This window comes from Pristiophorus japonicus, chromosome 9 (genome assembly GCF_044704955.1).
Source record: "Pristiophorus japonicus isolate sPriJap1 chromosome 9, sPriJap1.hap1, whole genome shotgun sequence".
Lineage (NCBI taxonomy): Eukaryota > Metazoa > Chordata > Chondrichthyes > Pristiophoridae > Pristiophorus > Pristiophorus japonicus.
The window spans coordinates 148,579,080-148,604,137 of NC_091985.1; the positions used below are offsets into that span (position 1 = coordinate 148,579,080).

The 25,058-nt window shown below is 46.6% G+C and overlaps 1 protein-coding gene across 3 annotated transcripts in view; it reads right to left on the minus strand.

Annotated features, from left to right (window-relative positions):
* LOC139273268 (pleckstrin homology domain-containing family G member 1) overlaps positions 1-25,058 on the minus strand; it is a 245,368-nt gene that overhangs the window by 216,404 nt on the left and 3,906 nt on the right. The window contains exons 2-3 of one of the 3 annotated variants that reach the window (XM_070889936.1): positions 15,242-15,396; positions 7,047-7,147 (exon numbers count right to left, since the gene is read on the minus strand). In XM_070889936.1, coding sequence (XP_070746037.1) covers positions 7,047-7,147; positions 15,242-15,288 — 148 coding nt within the window. In that variant the 5' untranslated portion in view covers positions 15,289-15,396. Of the gene's footprint in view, positions 1-7,046; positions 7,148-15,241; positions 15,397-25,058 lie in introns of those variants that run through there. The other 2 variants (XM_070889942.1, XM_070889941.1) reach the window with 2 other exon arrangements.

Genomic DNA, 25,058 nt, shown 5'->3' on the forward strand with positions numbered 1-25,058 from the left:
CTGCAAACTATCCTGGTGCCAACCAGAACTGAGCGAGTTGTTTCAAGGAACGACGTCCTTATGAAAAGGTCATAAGAAATTGTGGCTTTCAAAAAGGAATGGGATAAGTACCTTAAGGAAAAAAATTTGCAGGGCTACGGGGAAAGGGCAGGGGGTGGGATTGTCTGAAGTGCTCTTGTAGAGAGCCGGCCGAATGGCCTCCTGCTGTGCTGTAACCATACTATGATTCTATCTCTGACCTGTGCTCGTTTCTGTAGAGGGTGCCTATTGGAAGCACACATCATTGTTGAATTTATACTCCTAGTCCCAATACTGTGACCTGCATGTGTCTTGAGAGGCTGGCAGCCTTGCTGAATTGCCCCAACAATTTTACTATACAGAAGCTCCAACAGTTTTTAAGTTGCTCCTTCGCTTGTACAGAATACAAATTCTGCCTCGAAAGATAAGCATCAGAAGTGCAGCGAAAGATTCGTATAGACCCTACAACCAGGAACACAGCGAAGTTAAATAGGCCGGACTCAGGAAGGTCCGGGCAGGGAGTCGCAGAACATTCTGTTGGAAAATCCCTCCGAAACTCCCACACTGTAGCAAACACACGCTATTTTCAGTGCTTTTTTTTATTAGCTTAGTTCATACATTGGTTCAGAGTCCATCCCAGCCGTGATCTTGGCCCAAGCCCGATCACAGACAGTTTATAGTGGTCAGGGTACAGTTCTGTGAGGGAGGTGCAACTGTTGGCATCAAGGGTTTAGAAGATTTTCCCCCTTATTGCACCTGGGTGTAAAAAAAATCACTTGGGGGGAGGAGGTACAGCGGATTAAGGAAAATTAGGCAGGCAGGCTCTGTGATGCTGCCCGATTTCCGTCCATTAATTTCAGTCGACAGGAAACCAGGCAGGCACTGGTTTATAAAACATTTCTATCACGCCTTTCACGACCTCAGGATGTCTCAAAGTGCTTTACAGCCAATTACGTACTTTTTGAAGTGCAGTCACTGTTATAATGTAGGAAATGCGGCAGCCAATTTGTGCACAAGATCTCCCAAACAGCAATGAGATAAATGACCAAATCATCTGTTTTAGTGATGCTGACTGAACAATAAATATTGGCTGGGGTGCCGGAGAGAACTCCCTTGTCTTTACTAAGAGGGCAGAAGGGGCCACGGTTTAACATCTCATTTGAAAGATGGCACCTCAGACAGTGCAGCACTCCCTCAGTACTGTACTGGGAGAGTCAGCCTAGATTATGTGCTCAAGTATCTGGAGTGGGGCATGAACCCACAACCTTCTGACTCAGGGGCTGCACTGTATCAGTTCAGTTTCAAAACCTATGCGTACAGAATCTTAAAAGTGATTCATAACCTGATCTTCACAAAAATGTGTATTACCACAGGGAAAAGGTTCCCAATTTAGATTTTTAATTGTTGACATTACCGAGAATAATTCCAATTATGATAAAGTAATTGCAGCATAGTAACTAAATATAGAATTTTGCATTCCAGTTCACCACTAGTATTTTAACAGATAATGGAAGGACATATCCTTAAAAGTGACCCACAGGAAGATATGGTACATTAGTGAGTTTAGTGCTCACTGCCCGGTTATAGAAATACCCCTTTATTAAATGTTCTCTTAACTCAAGAAATCACATCAAATAACAGCTTACACAAGAATTAAGGGGCAACTTTCAAACTGCTATAAAATGTCAGTAATGCTGGAGTGAAACAGACGAGCAGGAGCTGGGAACATAAGATTTCAGTCCTGAAAGCTCCAATTGACCTCCCAGCATTTACAGACTTTTGGGGAGAGAGTTCCAGATTTCCACTCCCCTTTGTGTGAGGATGTAATGAGCAGGGTAGATAAGGGGGAACCAGTAGATGTAGTGTATTTGGATTTCCAGAAGGTATTCGATAAGGTGCCACATAAGAGGTTACTGCACAAGATAAAAGCTCACGGGGTTGGGGATAATATATTAGCATGGATAGAGGATTGGCTAACTACCAGAACACAGAGAGTCTGGATAAATGGGTCATTTCTGGTTGGAAAAAAGTGACTAGTGGGGTGCCGCAGGGATCAGTGCTGGGTCCTCAACTATTTACAATCTATATTAATGACTTGGATGAAGGGACCAACTGTAATGTAGTCAAGTTTGCTGATGATACAGAGATGGGTGGGAAAGCAAATTGTGAGGAGGACACAAGAATCTGCAAAGGGATATAGACAGGCTAAGTAAGTGGGCAAAAATTTGGCAGATGGAGTATAATGTGGGAAATAATAGAAAAGCAAATTATAATTTAAATGGAGAAAAATTGCAAAGTGCTGCAGTACAGAGAGACCTGGGGGTCCTTGTGCATGAAACACAAAAAGTTAGTATGCAGGTACAGCAAGTAATCAGGAAGACAAATGGAATGTTAGCCTTTATTGCAAGGGGGATAGAGTATAAAAGTAGGGAAGCCCTGCTACAACTGTACAGGGTATTGGTGAGGCCACACCTCGAGTACTGCATACAGTTTCGGTCTCCGTATTTAAGGAAGGATATACTTGCATTGGAGACTTTTCAGAGAAGGTTCACTAGGTTGATTCCGGAAATGAGTGGGTTGATTTATGAGGATAGGTTGAGTAGGTTGGGCCTATACAGATTGGAGTTCAGAAGAATGAGAGATGATCTTATTGAAACTTATAAGATAATGAGGGGGCTCGACAAGGTGGATGCAGAGAGGATATTTCCACTCATAGGGGACATGGTCTTAGAATAAGGGACCGCCCATTTAAAACTGAGATGAGGAGGAATTTCTTCTCTCAGAGGGTTGTAAATCTATGGAATTCTCTGTCCAGAGAGCTGTGGAGGCTGGATCATTGAATATATTTTTGAGCAATAAGGGAATAAAGGGTTATGGGGAGCGGGCAGGGAAGTGGAGTTGAGTCCATGATTAGATCAGTCATGATCTTATTGAATGGCGGAGCAGGCTCGAGGGGCCGCATGGCCTACTCCTGCTCCTATTTCTTATGTTCTTAAAAGTGCTTCCTGATTTCACTCCTGAAGAGCCTAGCTTGAATTTTAAGGTTATGCCCCCTTGTTCTGGACTCCCCCACCAGAGGAAATAGTTTCCCTCTATCTATCCTATCAACTCCTTTAATCATCTTAAACACCTCAATTAGCTCATCCCTTAATCTTCTATGCCCAAGGAAATACAAGCCTAGTCTATGCAACCAGCCCTTATAATTTAACTGTTTTAGTCCTGGTATGATTCTGTTGAATGCACCCCCTCCAAGGCCATTATCCTTCTTGAGGTGCGGTGCCCAGAATTGAACGCAATACTCCAGATGCAGTCTAACCAGAGCTTTATATAATTGAAGCATAACATCCACCCCTTTGTATCTCAGACCCCTTGAAATAAAGGCCAATATTCCATTAGTCTTTTTAATTATTTTTGTACCTGATTTGATATTACAGATACAAGTACTCCCAGATCTCCGTTATTTCAGCAATGCAGTGCTCGGGATGCTTTTCTTTAGTTTAGGATTTGTTTTAGTTTATGTTTTTTCTCGATATATATCATGAGGACACCATCAGTCAGTGTGCTCAGTCTGTCTAATGTACGATGATGTCCCTGGGAGGACAGACGCACCAACATTAGCGTCCTCGATCAGGCCAACATCCCCAGCATCGAAGCACTGACCACACTCGACCAGCTCCGTTGGGCGGGCCACATTGTTCGCATGCCTGACACAAGACTCCCAAAGCAAGCGCTTTACTCGGAACTCCTACACGGCAAGCAAGCCCAAGCTGGGCAGAGGAAACGTTTCAAGGACACCCTCAAAGCCTCCTTGATAAATGCAACATCCCCACCGACACCTGGGAGTCCCTGGCCAAAGACCGCCCTAAGTGGAGGAAGTGCATCCGGAGGGCGCTGAGCACCTTGAGTCTCATCATCGAGAGCATGGAGACACCAAGCGCAGGCAGCGGAAGGAGAGTATGGCAAACCTGTCCCACCCACCTTTTCCTTCAACGACTGTCTGTCCCACTGTGACATAGACTGTAATACATGTATTGGACTGTTCAGTCACCCAAGAACTCACTTTTAGAGTGGAAGCAAGTCTTCCTCGATTTCGAGGGACTGCCTATGATAATGTCTACACTGAAGAATTCACGACTCCGATGCGAACACTGCAAGCTTTTTGAGTGATGATGTACTGTTGAAGACCATGATATGACGACATTGGCAGCCTTGGCTCAGTCAGTAGCACTCTTGCCTCTGAGTCAAAAGTTTGTTGGTTCAAGTCCCACTCCAGGGACTTGAGCACAAGATCTAGGCTGACTCTCCAGTGCAGTGCTGAGGGAGTGCTACATAAACTTAAGCTCCTTTAAAACTCAACTACCTGTATCCTAACTTGCACCAAGTCCCAGTCACCCATCATCCCTGTGCTCACTGACTTACATTGGCTCCTGATCTAGCAACACCTTGATTTTAATATTTTCATCCTTGTTTTCAAATTCCTACATGACCTCAGCCTCCCTATCTCTGTAGCCTCCTCAAGCCCTACAACCCTCCAAAATCTCTGCGCTCCTCATATTCTGGTCTCTTGCCCGTCCACAATTTGAATCATTCGACCATTAGCGGCCGTGCCTTCAGCTGCCTAGGACATAACCTCTGGAATTCCGTCCCTAAACCTCTCTACCTCTCTCTCTCCTCATTTAAGACACTTTAAAACCTACGTCTTTGACCAGACTTTTGTTTTCATTTATTCTAATATCTCCTTATGTGGCTCAGTATCAATTTTGTTTCATAACGCTCCTGTGAAGCGCCTTGGGATATTTGATTATGTTAAAGGCGCTATATAAATGCAAAGTGTTGGTGTTGGTGTTGGAGGCAGTGTCTTTCGATGAGACATCAAACCGAGGCCCCATCTGCCCTCTCAGCTGGGTGTAAAAGTTCCAATGGCACTATTTCGAAGAAGAGCAAGGGAGTTCTCCCCGATGTCTTGACCGATATTTATCCCTCAAACAACATCATCAAAACAGATTATCTGGTCATTACCGCTTTGTTGTTTGTGGGATCTTGCTGTGTGCAAAATGGCTACCATGTTACCTACATTGCAACAGTGATTACACTTCAATAGTACTTCATTGGTTGTAAAGTGCCTGAAGTCATGAAAGGCACTATATAAATGCAAGTACTTTTTTTATATAAAGCAATGAGCATAATCAAAATTTAGAAGGAATAGAAACATTTCTGCATGGGAAACTAACCAAAAAACAGTTCTAGTCCTGGCCTTTCTTGGACAGAATTCCTGACTCTCTGCTCCAAAAGAAGCAGTTGTTGTTGAGTTAACACAGTCAAAACAAATCTCCCAGTTCGGAGTAGGGCTCCTTGTCAACAAAATGATAAGCAATTTCTGCAGTAGAGCTATAATCGCAAAGCTGGAATCTTCCAAATTAGGTGTGTTTGCAAATTAAAGAGCAAAACACAAAGGCGAAGCAACTGAGAGAGTTAGGACCAGACTGCAAAGTGCTGCTGCTGTTTTCATCTCAGTCTGAAAGGAGGCAAAGCAACCTTTAATTCAGGATATCACACCAATCTGTGCCTGATATAGATCTTTGGATTGAAGTGCTGGAGGATGAACTTGGCATTAGTACGTCTCCATGTTTAAAGCTATGAACAGAAGGCACACTTACACTGCTCAGTCATTGCCACCTCCTCTTGTTTGTTTTCTATTGTAAAGTACGGACATTTACCAGTACCTAAACTTGTGAGCGTAAACAATGTCACACTGTAACGATTAAACTCTGGCACTGGATTAAAACCGTGTGATCTACACCATAAAATCCTAAATGTCTCCTAGTAGTAAACTGGATAGAAATTGCAGCTCAGATGTCCTCTCTACAGAAAAAAATTACGATTATTTCTGCTTTAGCTGTTAGCCAAGGCTCAGTGATAGCAGCATCGCCTCTGAGTCAGAAGGTTGTGAGTTCAAATCTTGCTCCAGAGAGTTGAGCACATAATCTAGGCTGACAGTTCAGTGCAGTGCTGAGGAGGTGCACCACTGTTGAAGGGGCTGTCTTTCAGATGAGATATTTTGTGAAACATGGTAAAATGATGCACTTGTAATCCCACTCACCATGACCAATTACGTGAGAGATCTGTTAATAATATTTTTCATTGTCAATGAATGGATCAGCGCCTGTATCATTGCTGTACTTTGAGTGCAGGTGCTCTGTGTTATCAGGTGCTAAGGCTTACTGAATGCCCATTATAAGGCGATGTGGAGGAATGTGATGCATTCAGAACTTGCTCACCAATTGTAGGGAGCAGTGTGCGGTGGCCCGGCCCAGAAATCAGCACAATCCCAGCCTGCAAGACCATCAGCAGGCCGGGGCCATTGGAGGAAGCAGCGTGCGGCGGCATACCACTGCAGGGAGCAGCTGCAGGAGGCCGAAGGCTGCGAAGTCAGGTCGCTGATTGCAGTGCGGGAAGGCACAGCAGGAGGGGCGAAAGAGCGGCAATAGTTTGCAGAGGAAAGTGACCGGGACCCAGGAGAGGCGTGAGTCTGGGGCTCAGAAGAGATGAGGGCCCAGGGGCAGCACGGGCCAGCCCACACTGCGATATGTGTGCGCGCTCGGTCTGTGCAGCAGAGCAGGTCTCCAGTTAGTCTTGGGTAACCCTTGCCACTGGACCAAGATCTAGCTCTGTCAAGCCCGTGTGGTGGCTGGTGTGCATTAAAACAAATCCAAGCACAGGCATCTTCCACCCTTCACGATGTAGTTCAGGATCTGGAATATTAGGTCCTTCATTGAAACACCTGTGAACTCATCCCTTTTTGGCGTGGAAGCAAGTCATCCTCGCTTCAAGGGACTGCCTATGATGACCAATTGTACACTAGGCTCGTCAAAGCCGTGATGAAATGCTAATGAGGGCTAGCCCAATACTGTACTTGGAGCCCCTGAATAGCGATCCAGATAAAAGCTACAAATCCAGGCTCCTTTGCCCTAACCTGCATTCATGACATAAGAGCATATCTTACTCAGTCACCTAAGGTGCAAATATACCTGTGTTACATGCCTCCTTCTCCTCCTCCTCAACCTGCAAATCGAGAGGGATGTTCAAAGTGATCTCCATAGCTCCTTGGACAGCACACAATGACAGTTCCCTGGTGAAGTTGGAACAAATTATGTTTTAAAAACTCTGAAAATAAAAAGCTGGCATCAGTAAAAATGACCACGAAGCTACCAGATTAACTGGTTCATTAATGTCCTATAGGGAAGGAAACCTGCCAACCTTACCTGGTCTAGTCTATATGTGACTTGTTTTGACCCAACCTCACTGAATTGTTTGAAGAAGTAACACAGAGAATAGACAAGGGTAATTCAGTAGATGTAATTTATCTAGATTTTCAAAAAGCCTTCGATAAGGTACCACATAATAGAATAATGAATCAGGTCAGAGAATGCGGAGTCAGGGGACAAGTAGCAGGATGGATAGCTAGCTGGCTTCAAGACAGAAAGCAGAGAGTAGGGGTAAAAGGTAGCTATTCACAGTGACAGAAGGTAGGCAGTGGTGTTCCACAAGGATCAGTGCTGGGATCACTTGTTCACAATTTATATTAACGATTTAGGCTTTAGAATCAAAAACACAATTTCTAAATTTGCAGATGATACCAAATTGGGGCGGGCGGGCGGGGGGGAGGGGGTGAGGGGGGGTTGGGGGGGATAGTCAATATTGAGGAGGGCTGCAACAAATTACTAGAAGTCATTAATAAACTTTTGAATGGGCATATCACTGGCAAGTACAATTCAACACAGATAAACGTGAGGCACTGCATTTTGGTAAGAAAAATAGAGAGGTCACATATTACTTGGAAAATACAAATCGAAGTGGGGTAGAAGAGCAAAGGGATCTCGGAGTACAAATACACAAATCACTAAAGTTGCGACATAGATTAACAAGGCCATAAAAAAGGCAAACCAAGCACTAGGGCTTATTTCTGGAGGGATTGAATTAAAAAGTAGAGAAGTTTTGCTAAACTTGTATCGAACCTTGGTTAAACCACACTTCGAGTACTGTTTGCAATTCTGGTCTCCATATTATAAAAAGGATATAGAGGCACTGGAGAGGGTGTAAAAAAGATTTACAAGGATGATACCAGAAATGCGAAAAGAGAAAGCTGAGGGGTGACCTAATAGAGGACTTTAAAATTATGAAAGGTTTTGATAGAGTGGATACCAAGAGAGTTTCCATTTGCTGGGAAGAGCAAAACTAGAGGCCATCAATATAAGATAGTTACCAAGAAATCAAATAGGGAATTCAGAAGGAACTTCTTTACCCAGAGAGTGGTGAGAATGTGGAACTCGCTACCACAGGGAGTGGTTGAAGCAAATAGTATAGATGCATTTAAGGAGAGGCTAGACAAATGTATGAGGGAGAAGGGAACATAAGAACATAAGAACATAAGAATTAGGAACAGGAGTAGGCCATCTAGTCCCTCGAGCCTGCTCCGCCATTCAATAAGATCATGGCTGATCTGGTCGTGGACTCAGCTCCACTTACCCGCCCTCTCCCCGTAACCCTTAATTCCCTTATTGCTTAAAAATCTATCTATCTTTGACTTGAAAACATTCAATGAGCCAGCCTCAACTGCTTCCTTGGGCAGAGAATTCCGCAGATTCACAACCCTCTGGGAGAAGAAATTCTTTCTCAACTCGGTTTTAAATTGGCTCCTCCGTATTTTGAGGCTGTGCCCCCTAGTTCTAGTCTCCCCCACCAATGGAAACAACCTCTCTGCCTCTATCTTGTCCATCCCTTTCATGATTTTAAATGTTTCTATAAGATAATAGAGGGTTATGCTGATAGAATTAGATGGGGAAAGACGGGAAGAGACTCGAGTGGAGCATTAACGGCAGCATGGACTGGTTGGGCCGAATGGCCTGTTTCTGTGCTGTATATCCTGTGTAATCCTGTGTGACTCACTAACTGCCCTATGAAGTGGTCTAGCAAGCTACAGTGTATCCATACCACCGTTCTCAAGCAATAAATGCTTCCCAGCAATGCCCACATCCTGAAAATGAAATAAAAGTTGTAGCTGGCTTTCTTATTATTGTAAAATGGGGATGGAGGACAGAAAAAAAAATCATTATTAGAATGATGCAGCACAGAAGGAGGCCATTCGGCCCATCGTGCCTGTGCCGGCTCTTTGAAAGAGCTTAATCAATTATTCCCACTCCCCTGTTCTTTCCCCCTAGCCCTGCAGAGTTCTCCTTTTCAAGTATATATCCAATTCCTTTTTGAAAGTTATATTGAATCTGCTTCCAGCACCACTTCAGACTGTGCATTCAGGGCCGTAACATAGAATGTAGAAAGATTCTATGTTATTACTTACATGTGGGATTATGGATAATTCAGTAGAATGTGCTTCCTTTTTATGGTAAATGAGCAGTTGGAGCGTAGGGTGCCTGGAAGTGCGACTGTAATTACCAACAGGTCATTTACATACACAGATGATTGCAGGTGCATTGATTTATAAGGACATTGTTTTGTGGGAATATCACGTAGTTGCCAACTGGCAAGCACAAAATATTACATTACATTTTGCACGTGAGCCTCAGTCATTATAGACCAGCACTAGAAAGTGAGTCATTTTAGTACAATTGCCTATCAATATTACTGATCAAAAATCTGGCCTTATCACTGGTGCCTGAATCCAGCTTGTCTGTCAGCTCAGCCTTGACAAAATGCTCAAGGATGTGCACTAGGGCCATAAGTATTAAGGGAACTGGAAAAGCTACATCCTGTTAATGCCCCTGGGACTAGTAGTAGCAGCAGTACCGGAATGTGCTCATATAACAGGCTTCCCAGCTCTCGACTGCAGCTCAGAGGTATCATTCCACGGCGTTTTTAACCCCTTAAGGGGTAGCCTATCATTTCAAAACTATGTCAGAATATTCCATTCTCCAAATCCAAACACTCGATCACTTGAACCGTGTCCATAAGCTAAGGGATCTTTTATGAACCTGTTCATTGCAATAAATGCGACGGAATTTCCTCACAAGGATCAAAAGGCTGCATTGTCTGTGATGTTTACACAGTGCACATCATATTTTGATGGGTCTCTAGAATCACTTAGGTGAGCTGGAGCTATTTCAGAGCCTGTTTCTTCCATTATAAGCTCAGCCCTGAGCTGCTTTTACAAGAGACTTCGGTGTCACCCATGGCTCAGTTGGTAGCTCTCTTGCCTCTGAGTCAGAGGTCATGGGTTCAAGTCTCACTCTAGAGGCTTAAGCACCAAATCTAGACAGGCACTCCAGTGCAGTACTAAGGGGGTGCTGCACTGTTGGAGGTGTTATCTTTCTGATGAGATGTTAAACTGAGGCTCCGTCTGCCCCCTCAGGTAGACATAAAAGTTTCCATGGCACTACTTCAAAGAAGAGCAGGGGAGTTCTCGTCGGTGTCCAGACCAATACTTATCTCTCAGCCAACATCATTCATTATCTGGTCATTATCACATTGCTATCTCTGGGAGCTTGCTGTGTGCAAATTGGTTGCCGTGTTTCCTATATTATATCAGTGACTACACTTGAAAAGTACTTCACTGGCTGTAAAGCACTTTGGGACATCCTGAGGTCATGAATGGCACTATAGAAATGCAAGTCTTTCTTTTTTTAAGTACCTTCCCACCTCAAAATAGAGAGGCCGGCGCTAACCTCAAGCTCAACCATAACTATAACACATAACAGTGGATAACTACGAGCGACCAACCTGGAAGGCAGCCTAATTAAAGAGTCTGAATGACATTATAAACCACAAAACTAGAGCTGGAGTGGTTTTAGATCAACTCAGATGCAAGCAGGACTTTCAAGATGTGGTAATGTTACTGACTTCTTGCCACAAGTAGCAATGGTAATTTTGGCAAAAAGGGTATGTTTGGTTGAACAACCACCACTTGGGAATTTTCCAGCAAGGGTTTAACACAGCAGCTACTGATCAGTTGTGTTGTGAAGTGAAAACTCCAATTAAGCACATTAGAATTTTAAAATTTCATTGTCGGGAATATGTGTGTCGCTGGCAAGGCCAGCATTTATTGCCCATCGCTAGTTGCCCTTGAGAAGGTGATGGTGGGCCTTCTTCTGGAACCGCTGCAGTCCATGTGGTGAAGGTACACACACAGTGCTGTTGGGTAAGTGTTCCAAGATTTTGAACCAGCGACGATGAAGGAACGGCAATATATGTTCAAGTTGGGATGGTATGTGACTTGGAGGGGAACTTGGAGATGATGGGGCGCTCATGCACCTGCTGCCCTTCACCTTCTAGGGGGTAGAGGTCACGGGTTTGGGAGGTGCTGCCGAAGAAGCCTTGGCGAGTTGCTGCACACTGCAGCCACGGTGCGCCGGTGGTGGAGGGAGTGAATGTTGAAGGTGGTGGATGGGCTTGATCGTGTTCCGCCATTCTATTAGATCATGGCTTTTTTCTAGGAGGCTTTGAGGATGTCCTTGAAGCAGATGAGACCCAGGAGGGCAGAGAAAACGCTTCAAGGATACCCTCAAAGCCTCCTTGAAAAAATGCAACATCCCCACCGACTCTTGGGAGTCGCTGGCCCAAGCCCGCTCAAAGTGGAGGAGGAGCATCCGAGAAGGCGCCGAACACCTCAAGTCTCTTCGCCGGGAACCTGCGGAAGCCAAGTACAAAAAGCGGAAGGAGGGCATGACAAACCAAGCACTCCACCCACCCGACCCTCCAACCACCATCTGCTCCACCTATGACAGAGACTGTAGATGCCGCATTGGTCTCATCAGTCACCTTAAAACTCATTTTAGTGTGGAAGCAAGTCATCCTCGACTCTGGGGGACTGCTTAAGAAGAGATCATGGCTGATCTATACCTCAACTCCATTTACCTGCCTTTGCTCTGTATCCCTTCATACCCTTCCCTAAAAATAATCTCTCGATCTTAGTCTTGAAAATTCCAATTTAACCCTCGCATGTTGGCCAGGTCACCAGAACTTCCTGCCCTTCATCGAACAGTGCCATGAGATCTTTGACTTCCACCTCAACAGGCAGATGGGGCCTCAGTTTAACGTCTCATCTGAAGAAGGGCATCTCCGACAGTGCAGCACTCCTTCAGCACAGTGAGGCTTGAACCGACAACCTTCTGACTCAGAGGTAAGAGTGCTACCCACTGAGCCAAGGTAGCACTGAAAGGTGACCAATACAGTTAATAATGGAGTTGAGGGAGGGCCTAGGATGTCAGCTCAATTACTAGGACAATCAGTGAGTACCAAAAAGTGCATTTTCTCCACTGTCCCCAGGGCAACTCCTGAAGTTGATGCTCAACTTTCTGTAAAACCAGGGAAAACCGGATCAAGAGCAGCGGAGTTACTGAGAACAGCAGATAGTGGTCGCTCCAACGTCACTGTGCACCAAGAACCTGTGAAGATCCAGGTTCAGCTGGGTAGGTTCAGGACATGAAGGACAATGGGTCTGTTACAGATCTGTTACATAAAGCTGCACACGGAGCTCCCCAATTACATGGCAAGATGTGTTGTGTTATCATAAGAACATAAGAAATAGGAGCAGGAGTAGGCCATTTGGCCTTTTGAACCTGCTCCACCATTCAATAAAATCATGGCTGATCTGATCTTGGCCTCAACTCCACTTCCCTGCCTGTTCCCCATAATATTTAACTCTGTTATCGTTCAAAAATCTGTCTATCTCCACCTTAAATATATTCAATGACCCAGCCTCCACAGCTCTCTGGGGTAGAGAATTCCAAAGATTCACGACCCTCTGAGAGAAGAAATTCCTTCTCATTTCCATTTTAAGTGGGTGACCCCTTATTCTGAAATTATGCCCCCCCTAGTTCTAGATTCCCCCACGAGGGGAAACATCCTCTCCTCATCTACCCTGTCAAGCCCCCTCAGAATCTTATATGTTTCAATAAGATCACCTCTCATTCTTCTAAACTCCGATGAGTATAGACCCAACCTGCTCAATCTTTTTTCATAAGGCAACCCCTTCATCTCAGGAATCAACCTAGTGAACCTTCTCTGAACTGCCTGCAATGCAAGTATATCCTTCAAATACGGAGACCAAAACTGTACGCAGTACTCTAGGTGTGGCCTCACCAACGCACTGTAGAGTTGTAGCAGGACTTCTCTGCTTTTATACTCTATCCCCCTTGCAATAAAGGCCAACATTCCATTTGCCTTCCTGATTACTTGCTGTACCTGCATACTAACTTTTTGTGCTTCATGTACGAGGACACCCAGATCCCTCTGTACTGCAGCATTTTGTAATCTCTCCCCATTTAAGTAATCGAGCACCATCCTTTGCCAACAGTTAATACATGTCTGACGTTAACATTTTCTTTCCTTTTTAGCTAAAGTACTCTTTACACAGCATCACTCCGATCACTTCTGTAACTGCTGCTGTCATCATTTTCACAAGGTTAGAATCAGAGAATGATGCAGCACAGAAGGAAGCCATTCGGTCAATCGTGCCTGTGAATGAGATATCCAATTAGTCCCACTCCCTCCGCCCTTTCCCCATAGCCATTACATTTTTCCTTTTCAAGTATTTATCCATAATCCTGCAAATTGTTCATTTCCAAGTATATATCCAATTCCCTTTTGAAAGTTACTGTTGAATCTGCTTCCACCACCCTTTCAGGCCGTGCATTCTAGATCATAACTCGCTGCGTAAAAACAATTCTACTCATCTCCGCTCTGTTTTTTTTGTCAATTATCATAAATCTGTGTCCACTGCTTACCGACCCTCCTACCAATGGAAACAATTTCTCCCCATCAACTCTATCAAATCCTGGTTAGACTGGGTTATACTTCAGGCTAGACTGGGTTATACCTCAGGTTAGACTGGGTTATACTTCAGGTTAGACTGGGTTATACCTCAGGTTAGACTGGGTTACACTTCAGGTTAGACTGGGTTACACTTCAGGTTAGACTGGGTTATACCTCAGGTTAGACTGGGTTACACTTCAGGTTAGACTGGGTTATACCTCAGGTTAGACTGGGTTACACTTCAGGCTATACTGGGTTATATTTCAGGCTAGACTGGGTTATACTTCAGGTTAGACTGGGTTATACTTCAGGTTAGACTGGGTTATACCTCAGGTTAGACTGGGTTATACCTCAGGTTAGACTGGGTTATACCTCAGGTTAGATTGGGTAATACTTCAGGTTAGACTGGGTTATACTTCAGGCTAGACTGGGTTATACTTCAGGTTAGACTGGGTTATACTTCAGGTTAGTCTGGGTTATACTTCAGGCTAGACTGGGTTATACTTCAGGCTAGACTAGGTTATACTTCAGGTTAGACTGGATTATACTTCAGGTTAGACTGGGTTATACTTCAGGTTAGACTGGGTTATACTTCAGGCTAGACTGGGTTATACTTCAGGTTAGACTGGATTATACTTCAGGCTAGACTGGGTTATACTTCAGGTTAGACTGGGTTATACTTCAGGTTAGTTCAGGTTAGACGGGGTTATACTTCAGGTTAGACTGGGTTATACTTCAGGTTAGTTCAGGTTAGTTTGGATTATACTTCAGGTTAGACTGGGTTACAATTCAGGTTAGACTGGGTTATACTTTGCTAATTAAATGTGTAAACCTGGAAACAATGCAGTGTTTGGACTGCAGATCTACCAAAGAAAGGAAACTTAAAGCAACAATACAGGACAAAGATTCTCAGCCCCTGCCTTCAGCCACGGAAATCAGCAAGAGTGAAACGATTGATGTTTGTGATTAGGACGGGATCTGTGAATTGGAAGAGAACTTGCTTACAGCACAGAAGCGAGTTTGCTGATATTTATCTACGGGGCATCGATTGTGAAAGGTTCCTTGCTTAAGGCTGCTCTAGCTTTCAAATATCCATCTATCCCAGAACAATTACCTATTCTTTTCTCAGTTCACGCATGGTTTGCTTTTCTCAATTTGGTGCTGATTGAAAGCCAGATGCTTCCTTTCCTTCACCCCTCCCAAACTCCTGTTCCGTACTGCGACCCTGATTTATGTCACGGAGAATGGCTGCCTCAGTCAAACACAAAGCGAGGGGCAAGTCGGTCGCTCCCATTCACGCCGATTGTGTCTGGAGAGCGTGTAACAATGAAAAGAGCGGTGACCAAGAAAACCCCCCCCCCCCCACCAAAAGCGCCTCACGTAATCAATCATTCTGAGTGAACATGACGGTAGCTGAATTGGCCCAAACAAAAAACATTATGAAGATAGAAATACTTACGGGGTGCTCCATGACAAGTAAGAGGGATCAAGGGAAGTGCAATCCATTCAGACCTCATAGACGTATTTAGAATAATAACGGTCATAGTAAGACCCTCAGCTGCTTCCTCTTCCTCACCATATGTTCTCACAAGACACCACTCACTCGTTTCCCATCTGGTTCATACAAAGAGAGCAGATAAAGTCGCATGGCAGGAAAGACTACAGCAGTGCACTAAAGGAGCCCAACAAAGATAAACAGCTCGGCAGCATAAATAGCACACATCCTAACTTCATCATCTTCAAAGAGGTATGGGATTGCAATTAAAAGGGAGATCTAGAAAGAAATAAAGTGAACAACACATTCTAGTATTAAAGAACAAAGAAATACTTGCATTTATATAGCAACTTTCACAACCTCAGGACGTCCCAAAGTGCTTTACAACCAATTCAGTACTTTGCTGAAGTGTAGTCACTGTTGTACTATAGGAAACACCGCAGCCAATTTGCGCACAGCAAGATCCCATAGCCAGCGATGTGATAAATGACCAGATAATGTGGGTGAAATTGCCCCGCGGCCCGATTGGGGCGGTAACTTGCTGGGGCTCGGCCTCTGCGCCCGGCGCAGAAGTCCTGCCCCTGCCGCTGAATCGCGCTTGCCGCCCCTCAAAGGATGTGGAGTGCACTCTCGGGCACTGCACTTCCTTATGGGGGCAGTTACTGGGGAGCTACTGGGATGGTGAGGGACACTCCACGAAGCACTGCCTCAACACACTCCCCTTTGCTTAAAGGGGAGGGCCGCTGTGCACTCTGCAAGGCCTCTGATGGCTTTCACTCGGCCACCAGGACATAGTGGGACTGGGTCTGCAGTCCGGCACCCAAAACGGAGAGCCAGGCTGCACGATGGCATCTGGACCACGCTAGAGCCACCATCATAGAGCCGACACAAGAGTCGGCAATCAAAAAACGATGGCGGCCCGGGAGCCCTCCCCTTTAAGGAGCGCCCCGAGATCAATTTCCCCTGCGGGGCATTAAGAGGTCGGCGCAGTGTGGCGAGGGTTCACCGCGCACGGCGATGATGTCATCGTCGGTTGCGCAGCGTCCAGGGGCGCTAACCGCAGGGCTGCAAAGGCAGCGCCTCCGCAAACCCCCGGGCAATTTCCCAGCGCCCCCCCACCCCCGGGCGAAACATCTCCTCCGCCTCGTTAGCACCCCCCAGAGGTGCTAACGAGGCTTTAAAAAGGGGCAATGTTGCCCCCAATCTGTTTTAGGTGTTCATTGAGGGATAAATATTGGCCAGGAGACTGGAGATAACTCCCCTGCTCGTCTTCAGAATAGTGCCATGGGATCTTTTACCCCCACCTTGGAAGGCCTTGGTTTAATGTCTCATCCGAAAGACAGCACCTCAGACAGTGCAGCACTCCCTCAGTACTATACCGGGTGCGTCAGTCGAGATTCTGCGTTCAAGTCTCAGGAGCGGGACTAAAGCCACAACCCGCTGACTCGGAGGCAAGAGTGCTATGACGGAGCCACAGCGGGGCTGTTGAACACATCTGGCTACGTTTACAGGCGAACAAAGTTGACTGATTGCGATTGACGTTACTCGACTGGTGATTGTACAGTAAAGGTGGGAGAATGGTTGGACTAAATCTTTGCTCCCAGTCCTGATCCTGGCCGGACAGTAACGTGGAACTTAGAATCGGGCAATGTCGGTCAGTGTACCCAAGGGGAGGCACTCCAATCGGCACGCTGCAAAATCGTTAGAATTGAGACTGCACTGCCATCCAGTGTGACCTCATTACACCTTTCGATTCCATGTGATCGCACACAGATTGTCCCTTTGCTTGTTCTACCTCGCGCACCCCCAACTTCCCCAGCACCCCGGCCTCGTAAAATACAGGTGCATGGCTATTTGGCTATCCTGGTCTTCAGAAGCTGGCTTCTTAAAGGGCACATTGGAATTCTCAGTATTGGTCTTCATGTTCCCTTTTAGCTTATCGTATTTTTATTCATGCCCTACTTCCTTGTTGCTGGTTATCTCTGATTTTAGTGAGTTATGGGAGCAGTTCACGAGGGCAGTTCATGAGGCTGCCCCAGGATGTACATTTACTAGTCCAGATGTACATTTGTCTAGTGCCATTCATGACATTCCAAAGAGCTTTACAGACAATGAAGTACTTTTTGAAGTGTAGACACAGCTGTAATGTAGGAATCACAGCTGTAAATTTGTGCACAGCAGGGTAGAGAAATTCACAACGGGGCGCAACCGGTTTCTCGTCCGGGGCTCGGGGCCGCTACCGCCTCCCGTGAAAGTCGGCGGGAGTTAGCAGAAGCATTGCGCAGCGACCCGTTTCCGCCCTGCGATAGCGCCCCATGAGACCATCGCGGGCGATGCATGCGCCAGCCTCCTGGGTCACGAACCGGGCCGCGCGTCACTCGTGGGGCAAACATTAAAGGGGAGGCGCGTGGCGCCAACTTACCGGTCCAGCCTTTCGTTGACGATTTTGCGGGGTCCGCGTCGTCATGTTGCAGCCCGGCACTCCACTTCTGTGTCGGGCCGTTGCCACGGCACCCCGCTCCCTGGTGGAGAAGTGGTGGCCCCTCGTCCCACTGCGGAGCTCCGTGTAATTCCCGCGCTTAGCGCCCCGATCCGGCCCCCCGAGAGGAAGTGGAGTGGCCGACATTGCGCTCCACTTCCTCTCAGGAGTGGTAGCCCCAATTTCGCTGCCGGGTTGGAGGAAGTCCTGCCTCACCTTAGTTACCGCCCACAAACGGGGTGTTACCGAATCTCGGCCCGCAAGTTTCTTAAAAATGCAGTGCAAGAAATAACCAGGTAATCTGTTCAGATGTGGGTTGAGGGATAAATATTGGTCGGGGCTCTGGGAAGCACTCTGTAGCTCTTCTTCAAAATAGTGCCATGGGATCTTTTACGTCCACCCGAGAGCAATGTTCCCTCTAAATGGTCTGTGTTGTGAGCGGCCTGTTTATTTTAATGCGCGGTCCCTTTAAATTTCTACGCGTGTGGCATTTCAAATGGAAAAACTTGTGAGCGGCCTGCGCAGAACCTTGTAGATTATTGCGTGGGTGCGCGTGCACGCAGCTTTGGAGAAATATTGCCTGTGAGGGCAGTTGGGCCTCGGTTTAATGCCTCACCTGAAAGATGGCACCTCCGACAGTGCAGAACTCCCTTAGCACTGCACTGGAGTGCCAGCCTAGATTATGTGCTCAATTCTCTGGAATGGCTTGAACCCATGACCTGCTGACACAGAGGCGAGAGTACTCCCCACTGATCCACAGCAGATAGTCCTACCTGGCCATGTCAGAGGAGACCTGTCTCTGCTTCACAAGGGAGGTTGTCACAGAGCCGTCTATTCCAGGCTGACCCACAGACAAAACCTCTGTCAATTGGGACAAGCTCCCCCTTTAGGTGGGAAATGCACTGCTGCCCAGCATCCTATGCCAAATCAGTCAGTCTGCTTTGCCCACGTGTGACATGAGGTTTTGTTTGGACTTGGCAACATGTTCATCACCTTTCCTCTGGCAAGTAGGCACCAGGATGACGAGGCACGGAAAGTTTACGAAGAGGTGGGGTTGCCAAGTGTGCAGGGTGTTGTAGACAGTACCCTTGTAACCCTCTGGGCACATCACACCAACCCCATGGTCAATGTGAACGGAAGGCACGCTACTGATCTCCAGGTGTTGTCAGGCTGTTGGACCCGACTCGTGCAACTCAATGCTCCATGTCCTGGGAGTACAAGGAAACGACAGAAAACCAAAGGACATTTTGATTGCAAGTGCAGAATAAACAGTACACAATACATCAGTGGTTCGGCAATAAACTAAAGCTGTTTGTGTATCAATACAGCTAAATATATGAACACATACCATCGTGCAGTCCTGCACATTGGCCTATACCAAGAATATTGTCAGATTAGGCAGATCACGAAACTCCCAAACACACATCACTTAACCAAACACACCCTCACACTGCCAAACACACCCTCACACCGCTAAACATACCCTCACACTGCCAAACATACCCTCACACCGCCAAACACACCCTCACACTGCCAAACACACCCTCACACTGCCAAACATACCCTCACACTGCCAAACACAAACACACCCTCACACCGCCAAACACACCCTCACACTGCCAAACATACCCTTACACCGCCAAACACACCCTCACACTGCCAAACACACCCTCACACCGCCAAACACACCCTCACACCGCCAAACACACCCTCACACCGCCAAACATACCCTCACACTGCCAAACATACCCTCACACTGCCAAACACACCCTCACACTACCAAACACACCCTCACACTGCCAAACACACCCTCACACCGCCAAACACACCCTCACACTGCCAAACACACCCTCACACCGCCAAACACACCCTCACACTGCCAAACACACCCTCACACTGCCAAACATACCCTCACACTGCCAAACATACCCTCACACTGCCAAACACACCCTCACACAGCCAAACACACCCTCACACCGCCAAACACACCCTCACACCGCCAAACACACCCTCACATTGCCAAACATACCCTCACACTGCCAAACACACCCTCACACTGCCAAACACACCCTCACACTGCCAAACACACCCTCACACTGCCAAACACACCCTCACACTGCCAAACACACCCTCACACCGCCAAACACACCCGCACACCGCCAAACACACCCGCACACCGCCAAACACACCCTCACACTGCCAAACACACCCTCACACCGCCAAACACACCCTCACACTGCCAAACATACCCTCACACTGCCAAACACACCCTCACACCGCCAAACGCACCCTCACACCGCCAAACATACCTCATACTGCCAAACATACCCTCACACTGCCAAACACACCCTCACACTGCCAAACACACCCTCACACCGCCAAACACACCCTCACACTGCCAAACACACCCTCACACTGCCAAACACACCCTCACACCGCCAAACATACCCTCACACCGCCAAACACACCCTCACACTGCCAAACATACCCTCACACTGCCAAACACACCCTCACACTGCCAAACACACCATCACCAAACCGTACACATCCTCACACTCCCAAACACACATCACTTAACCAAACGCACCCTCACACTGCCAAACATGCCACTGGATCCTTCCAAGCCACTGCCCAGCATCCTATGCCAAATCAGTCAGTCTGCTATGCACACTGCCAAACACACCCTCACGTCTCCAAACACAAATCACTTAACCACACACAACCTCACATTTCAGATTTTTATTGGATAATTTTGCCACAGGAGGATTTTAATGTTAGTTGTTTTTTTAAGCATAGTTTATTCACATGTTTAAAAAGGATACTTAAATGAAAGATGGTTAATGTGCCAAATGGGAGTTGTTCCCCCACAGAAAAAACCTTATGCCCATTGCTTTGGCTTTTTGAAACTGAAAAGCTGCAAGAGCAGTCACGTCTGTTAAAGGGAAAGCTGGGAGGCCTTTCACTGAGGTGAAGAGAGCTGTACTGATCACATACACCCGGCAATCATACGGTCAGTTACTCACACAACTGCTAATTCTTATCATAGTTTCCTACCTAGAATGCCATCCTCACTGGGTACTCCTTCACTCCTTCACGTACGGGCACCACTGGGCACGTCACTGTCAGATTCAATAATGGTTTGACTGCTGCTGTTGCTCCACTGCTACCCTTCCATGGGTCATTTATCTGAGTGAGTGTATGAGATAGCACGGCCAAGTCGTTCAAACCTGGGCTTCCAAATGGCTAATGCCCATTTTGGTCTGTGTTTTTTCAGAAGTGGGATGATTAAAGTTTGTCTCTAATTGCAGAAACACAACTAGTCAATCCACTCCACTCTCACTCTGACCTCTCCGTCCTCGGCCTCCTACACTGTTCCAATGAAGTTCAACGCAAGCTCGAGGAACAGTACCTCATCTTTCGTTTAGGCACTTTACAGCCTTCTGGACTCAACATCGAGTTCAACAATTTCAGACCATAATCACTGCCCATATTTTTTCCTCATTCCTCCTTTTTTTTTTTTTACAAACACCTCTCCTTTTTTTCTCTTTCCCATGGCAGCTGGTGATGATTCTGCCACTCACACCTCATCTAGACTCATCTTTTGTTTCTTAACTTGTGCCATTACCATCTCATTTTTGCCCATTATCTCTTTTGTCTCTTAAATCTTTCCTGCCTTCCACCCTGTCACAGACCTCCCCTTTTGTCCTTTCCTCCCCTCCCCCTTCCCCTGCCCCCTGCACTTCCTTAAGAAACTGTTACATCTCCAACTTTGCCAGTTCTGACAAAGGGTCACAGACTCGAAACATTAACTCTGTTTCTCTCCACAGATGCTGCCCGACCTGCCGAGATTTCCAAGATTTTCTGTTTTTAAGTCAAATGCTGTGAAGACTTGAGGATCAAGAACGGAAGCAGCTCCTCAGAGTGAGGTGACGATGATCATCCCATCAAAACAAGTCACTTTGTTGTTGGTGCACATGCCTTTAAGAAAGACTTGCACTTAAATAGCGCCTTTCACACTTCAGGATGTCCCAAAGTGCTTTACAGCCAATGAAGTACTTTTGAAGTGTAGTCGCTGTTGTAATGTGGGAAACACAACAGCCAATTTGCACATAGCAAGCTCCCACAAACAACATTGAGATTATCACCAGATAATCTGTTTTAGTGGTGTTAATTGAGGAATATTGGCCAGGAAACGGGGGAGAATTCCCCTGCTCTTCTTTGAAATAATGCCATGGGATCTTTTAGGTTTAAAGTCTGTAATGTATGTATGCCTGGGTTTACCTGCCAGGTGTAGCTCTGCCAACCGACGACACAATCTGGCACACAGTATTTGCCGTGGAGTTCTGCGAGGATATCTGCTTTGTACAATCGACCGTGGTCAGGCAAGCCTGAGCAATCATGACGGCCCTGCTCAGATTCAGCGTTTCCGCAGTCAGCAGCTTCCGCAGGATCACCTCGTGGTTTATGCCTATTACAAAGATGTCACACAGCATTGTCTTCCAACGCGGTTCCAAACTTACACGGCCCAGCGAGATGTCTCAGGTCGGCAACAAATTCCGCCACGTCCTGGCCCTCAGAACGAACATGCTGTAAAAGCGATATCTCGAGATAATGATGCCTTCTTTAGGTTTGAGATGGTCCCGAATCAGAGCACACAATTCCTCATAGGTCTTTTCCGTTGGATGTCCAGGTGAGAGCAGATTCTTTATGAGGCCATAGATTTTTGGACCATAAACCGTGAGGAAAACTGCCCAGCGCCTAACTGCGTCAGCGTCTTCGTCCATCTTATTGGCCACGAAGTACTGGTCGAGGCGATCTGTAAAATCCTCCCGGTCTTCTCCCTCCACGAATCACTCCAGGATTCTAATGGCGTTCATTTTTTTTGTGTGTGAAAGTTCGTATTGTGCCTCGTCGCCAAATGTTGCGTATGCAATAACTCAATAGGCTTAGTACCGTCAACTCAATCAGGTGTGACCTGACTCTACTTTATTAGCTCTCAAAGTGAGGATTAAACATGGAGGCTTTCTCTATATACAAGGGCTGCACATGTGTGTCCGTGTCCCAATGACCTCCGACGGTCGCTCCCCCTGGTGGCAGATAAACCCAGGCCTACCCGACTGTTTGCGAAACCTGTAGCTGCTCGAAGTCCGCCATTGGGCATGAATCCGATTTCACCCTGTTGGCATTGTGGGGGCAATTATCGGCCTCATCAGTGCCGTTTCAGGCAGTATATTTGTAGAGGCTGTGTGAGAATGGGGAACCTTCAGCGGATGTGTCCGCAGCTCAGCAAGCGTGCTGCGACACACCACGTGGATAATGATGACCGATCCGGAGCAGATCCGGCAATGTAACCCGAGATACCCGAGGAGGAATGTATAGTGTACATTCGTTCCTGACAAAGGGACAACCGATAATGATTGAAGTCAAATTGAACGGCGTGCCAGTGTCTATGGAATTAGACACGGGTGCGAGTCAGTCAATTATGAGCCAGAGGGCTTTCGAAAAGCTGTGGGACACCAAGGTTGAGAAACCCAAGCTGAGTCCAGTAAATGCAAAATTGCGTACCTACACCAAAGAGCTCATACCAGATTGGCAATGCAGCAGTCAAGTGTCGTAGGATGGGGCGGTTCATGACCTATCGCTGTGATCATTCCAGGCAATGGTCCAACGCTGTTCGGCAGGAATTGGCTCGAAAAAATAAAGTGAAACTGGAACAATATTCAAGCTTTGTCATCGGTGGATGATGCTTCGTGTGCTCAAGTGCTGAGCAAATTTCCCTCGCTGTTTGAACCGGGCATCGGCAACTTCACGGGAGCCAAGGTGCAGATCCACCTGGACTCAGATGCAAGACCCGTCCATCACAAAGCCCGGGTGGTCCCATACATGATGAGGGAGAAGGTCGAAATCGAACTGGACAGCCTCCAACATGAAGGGGTCATTTCACCGGTCAAATTTAACGAATAGGCTAGTCCCATTGTTCCTGTGCTGAAGAGTGATGGCACTGTTAGAATTTGTGGAGACTACAAGGTTATGATCAACCGAGTTTCGAAACAGGATCAGTACTCGTTACCAAAGGCCGAAGACCTGTTTGCAACAAAGTCATTCACCAAATTGGATCTGACGTCGGCCTATATGACACAGGAGCTTGTCAAATTGTCAAAGAAATTTACGTGCATCAATACGCATAAAGGGCTGTTTATTTACAACAGATGTCCTTTCGTAATTCGCTCGGCTGCAGCCATATTTCAGAGAAACATGGAGAGTTTACTGAAGTCCAACCCTTGAACCGTGGTGTTCCAAGATGACATTCTGGTCACAGGTCGTGACACTGCCGAACACCTGCACAACCTGGAAGAGGTTCTACATCGTCTGGACAAAGTGGGGCTCAGGCTGAAATGTTCAAAGTGCGTCTTTATGGCACTGGAAGCCGAATTCCTGGGAAGGAAGATTGCTGCAGACGGTATCAAGCCTACGGACTCGAAAACAGAAGCCATCAAAAATGCACCCAAACCCCAGAATGTGATGGAGCTGTGTTCATTCCTTGGTCTTCTCAACTACTTCTGTAATTTCTTACCTAAATTGAGCACATTATTAGAGCCATTGCACATGCTGCTCAGAAAAGCAACAACTGGGTTTGGGGTGTATCTCAAGAGAGGGCCTTTGAGAAGGCTAGAAATCTGCTTTGTTCCAACAAATTGCTGGTACAATATGACCCGTGCAGTATCGGCCTGTGATGCTTCATCACATGGGGTTGGTTGCGTGCTCCAACAATCCAATGAGTCGGGCAAACTACAACCCATTGCGTACGCGTCGAGAAGCATGTCTAAAGCGGAAAGAGCCTATGGCATGGTAGAAAAGAAGCTTTAGCCTGCGTATATGGGGTTAAAAAGATGCACCAGTATCTGTTTGGGCTTCGTTTCGAGCTTGAAACCGATCACAAGCCACTCATATCTTTGTTTTCAGAGCATAGAGATTTCAATACCAACGCGTCGTCCCGCATCCAGAGGTGGGCGCTGACATTATCTGCCTATGATTATGTCATTCGCCATAGACCTGGCATCGAAAATTGTGCCGATGCATTGAGCCATTTACCGTTGCCCATGCCGGAGGTGGAAACACCACAGCCTGCAGACCTACTGTTGGTCATGGATGCCTTTGAGAGTGGAGGGTCGCCTGTCACTGCTCAACAAGTTAGGACCTGGACCAGGCAGGATCCGATCTTATTGATTGTAAAACTTTGTGTCCTTAGTGGTGATTGGTTGGCCATTCCCAGGGAAGTGTATGATAAGACCAAACCTTACA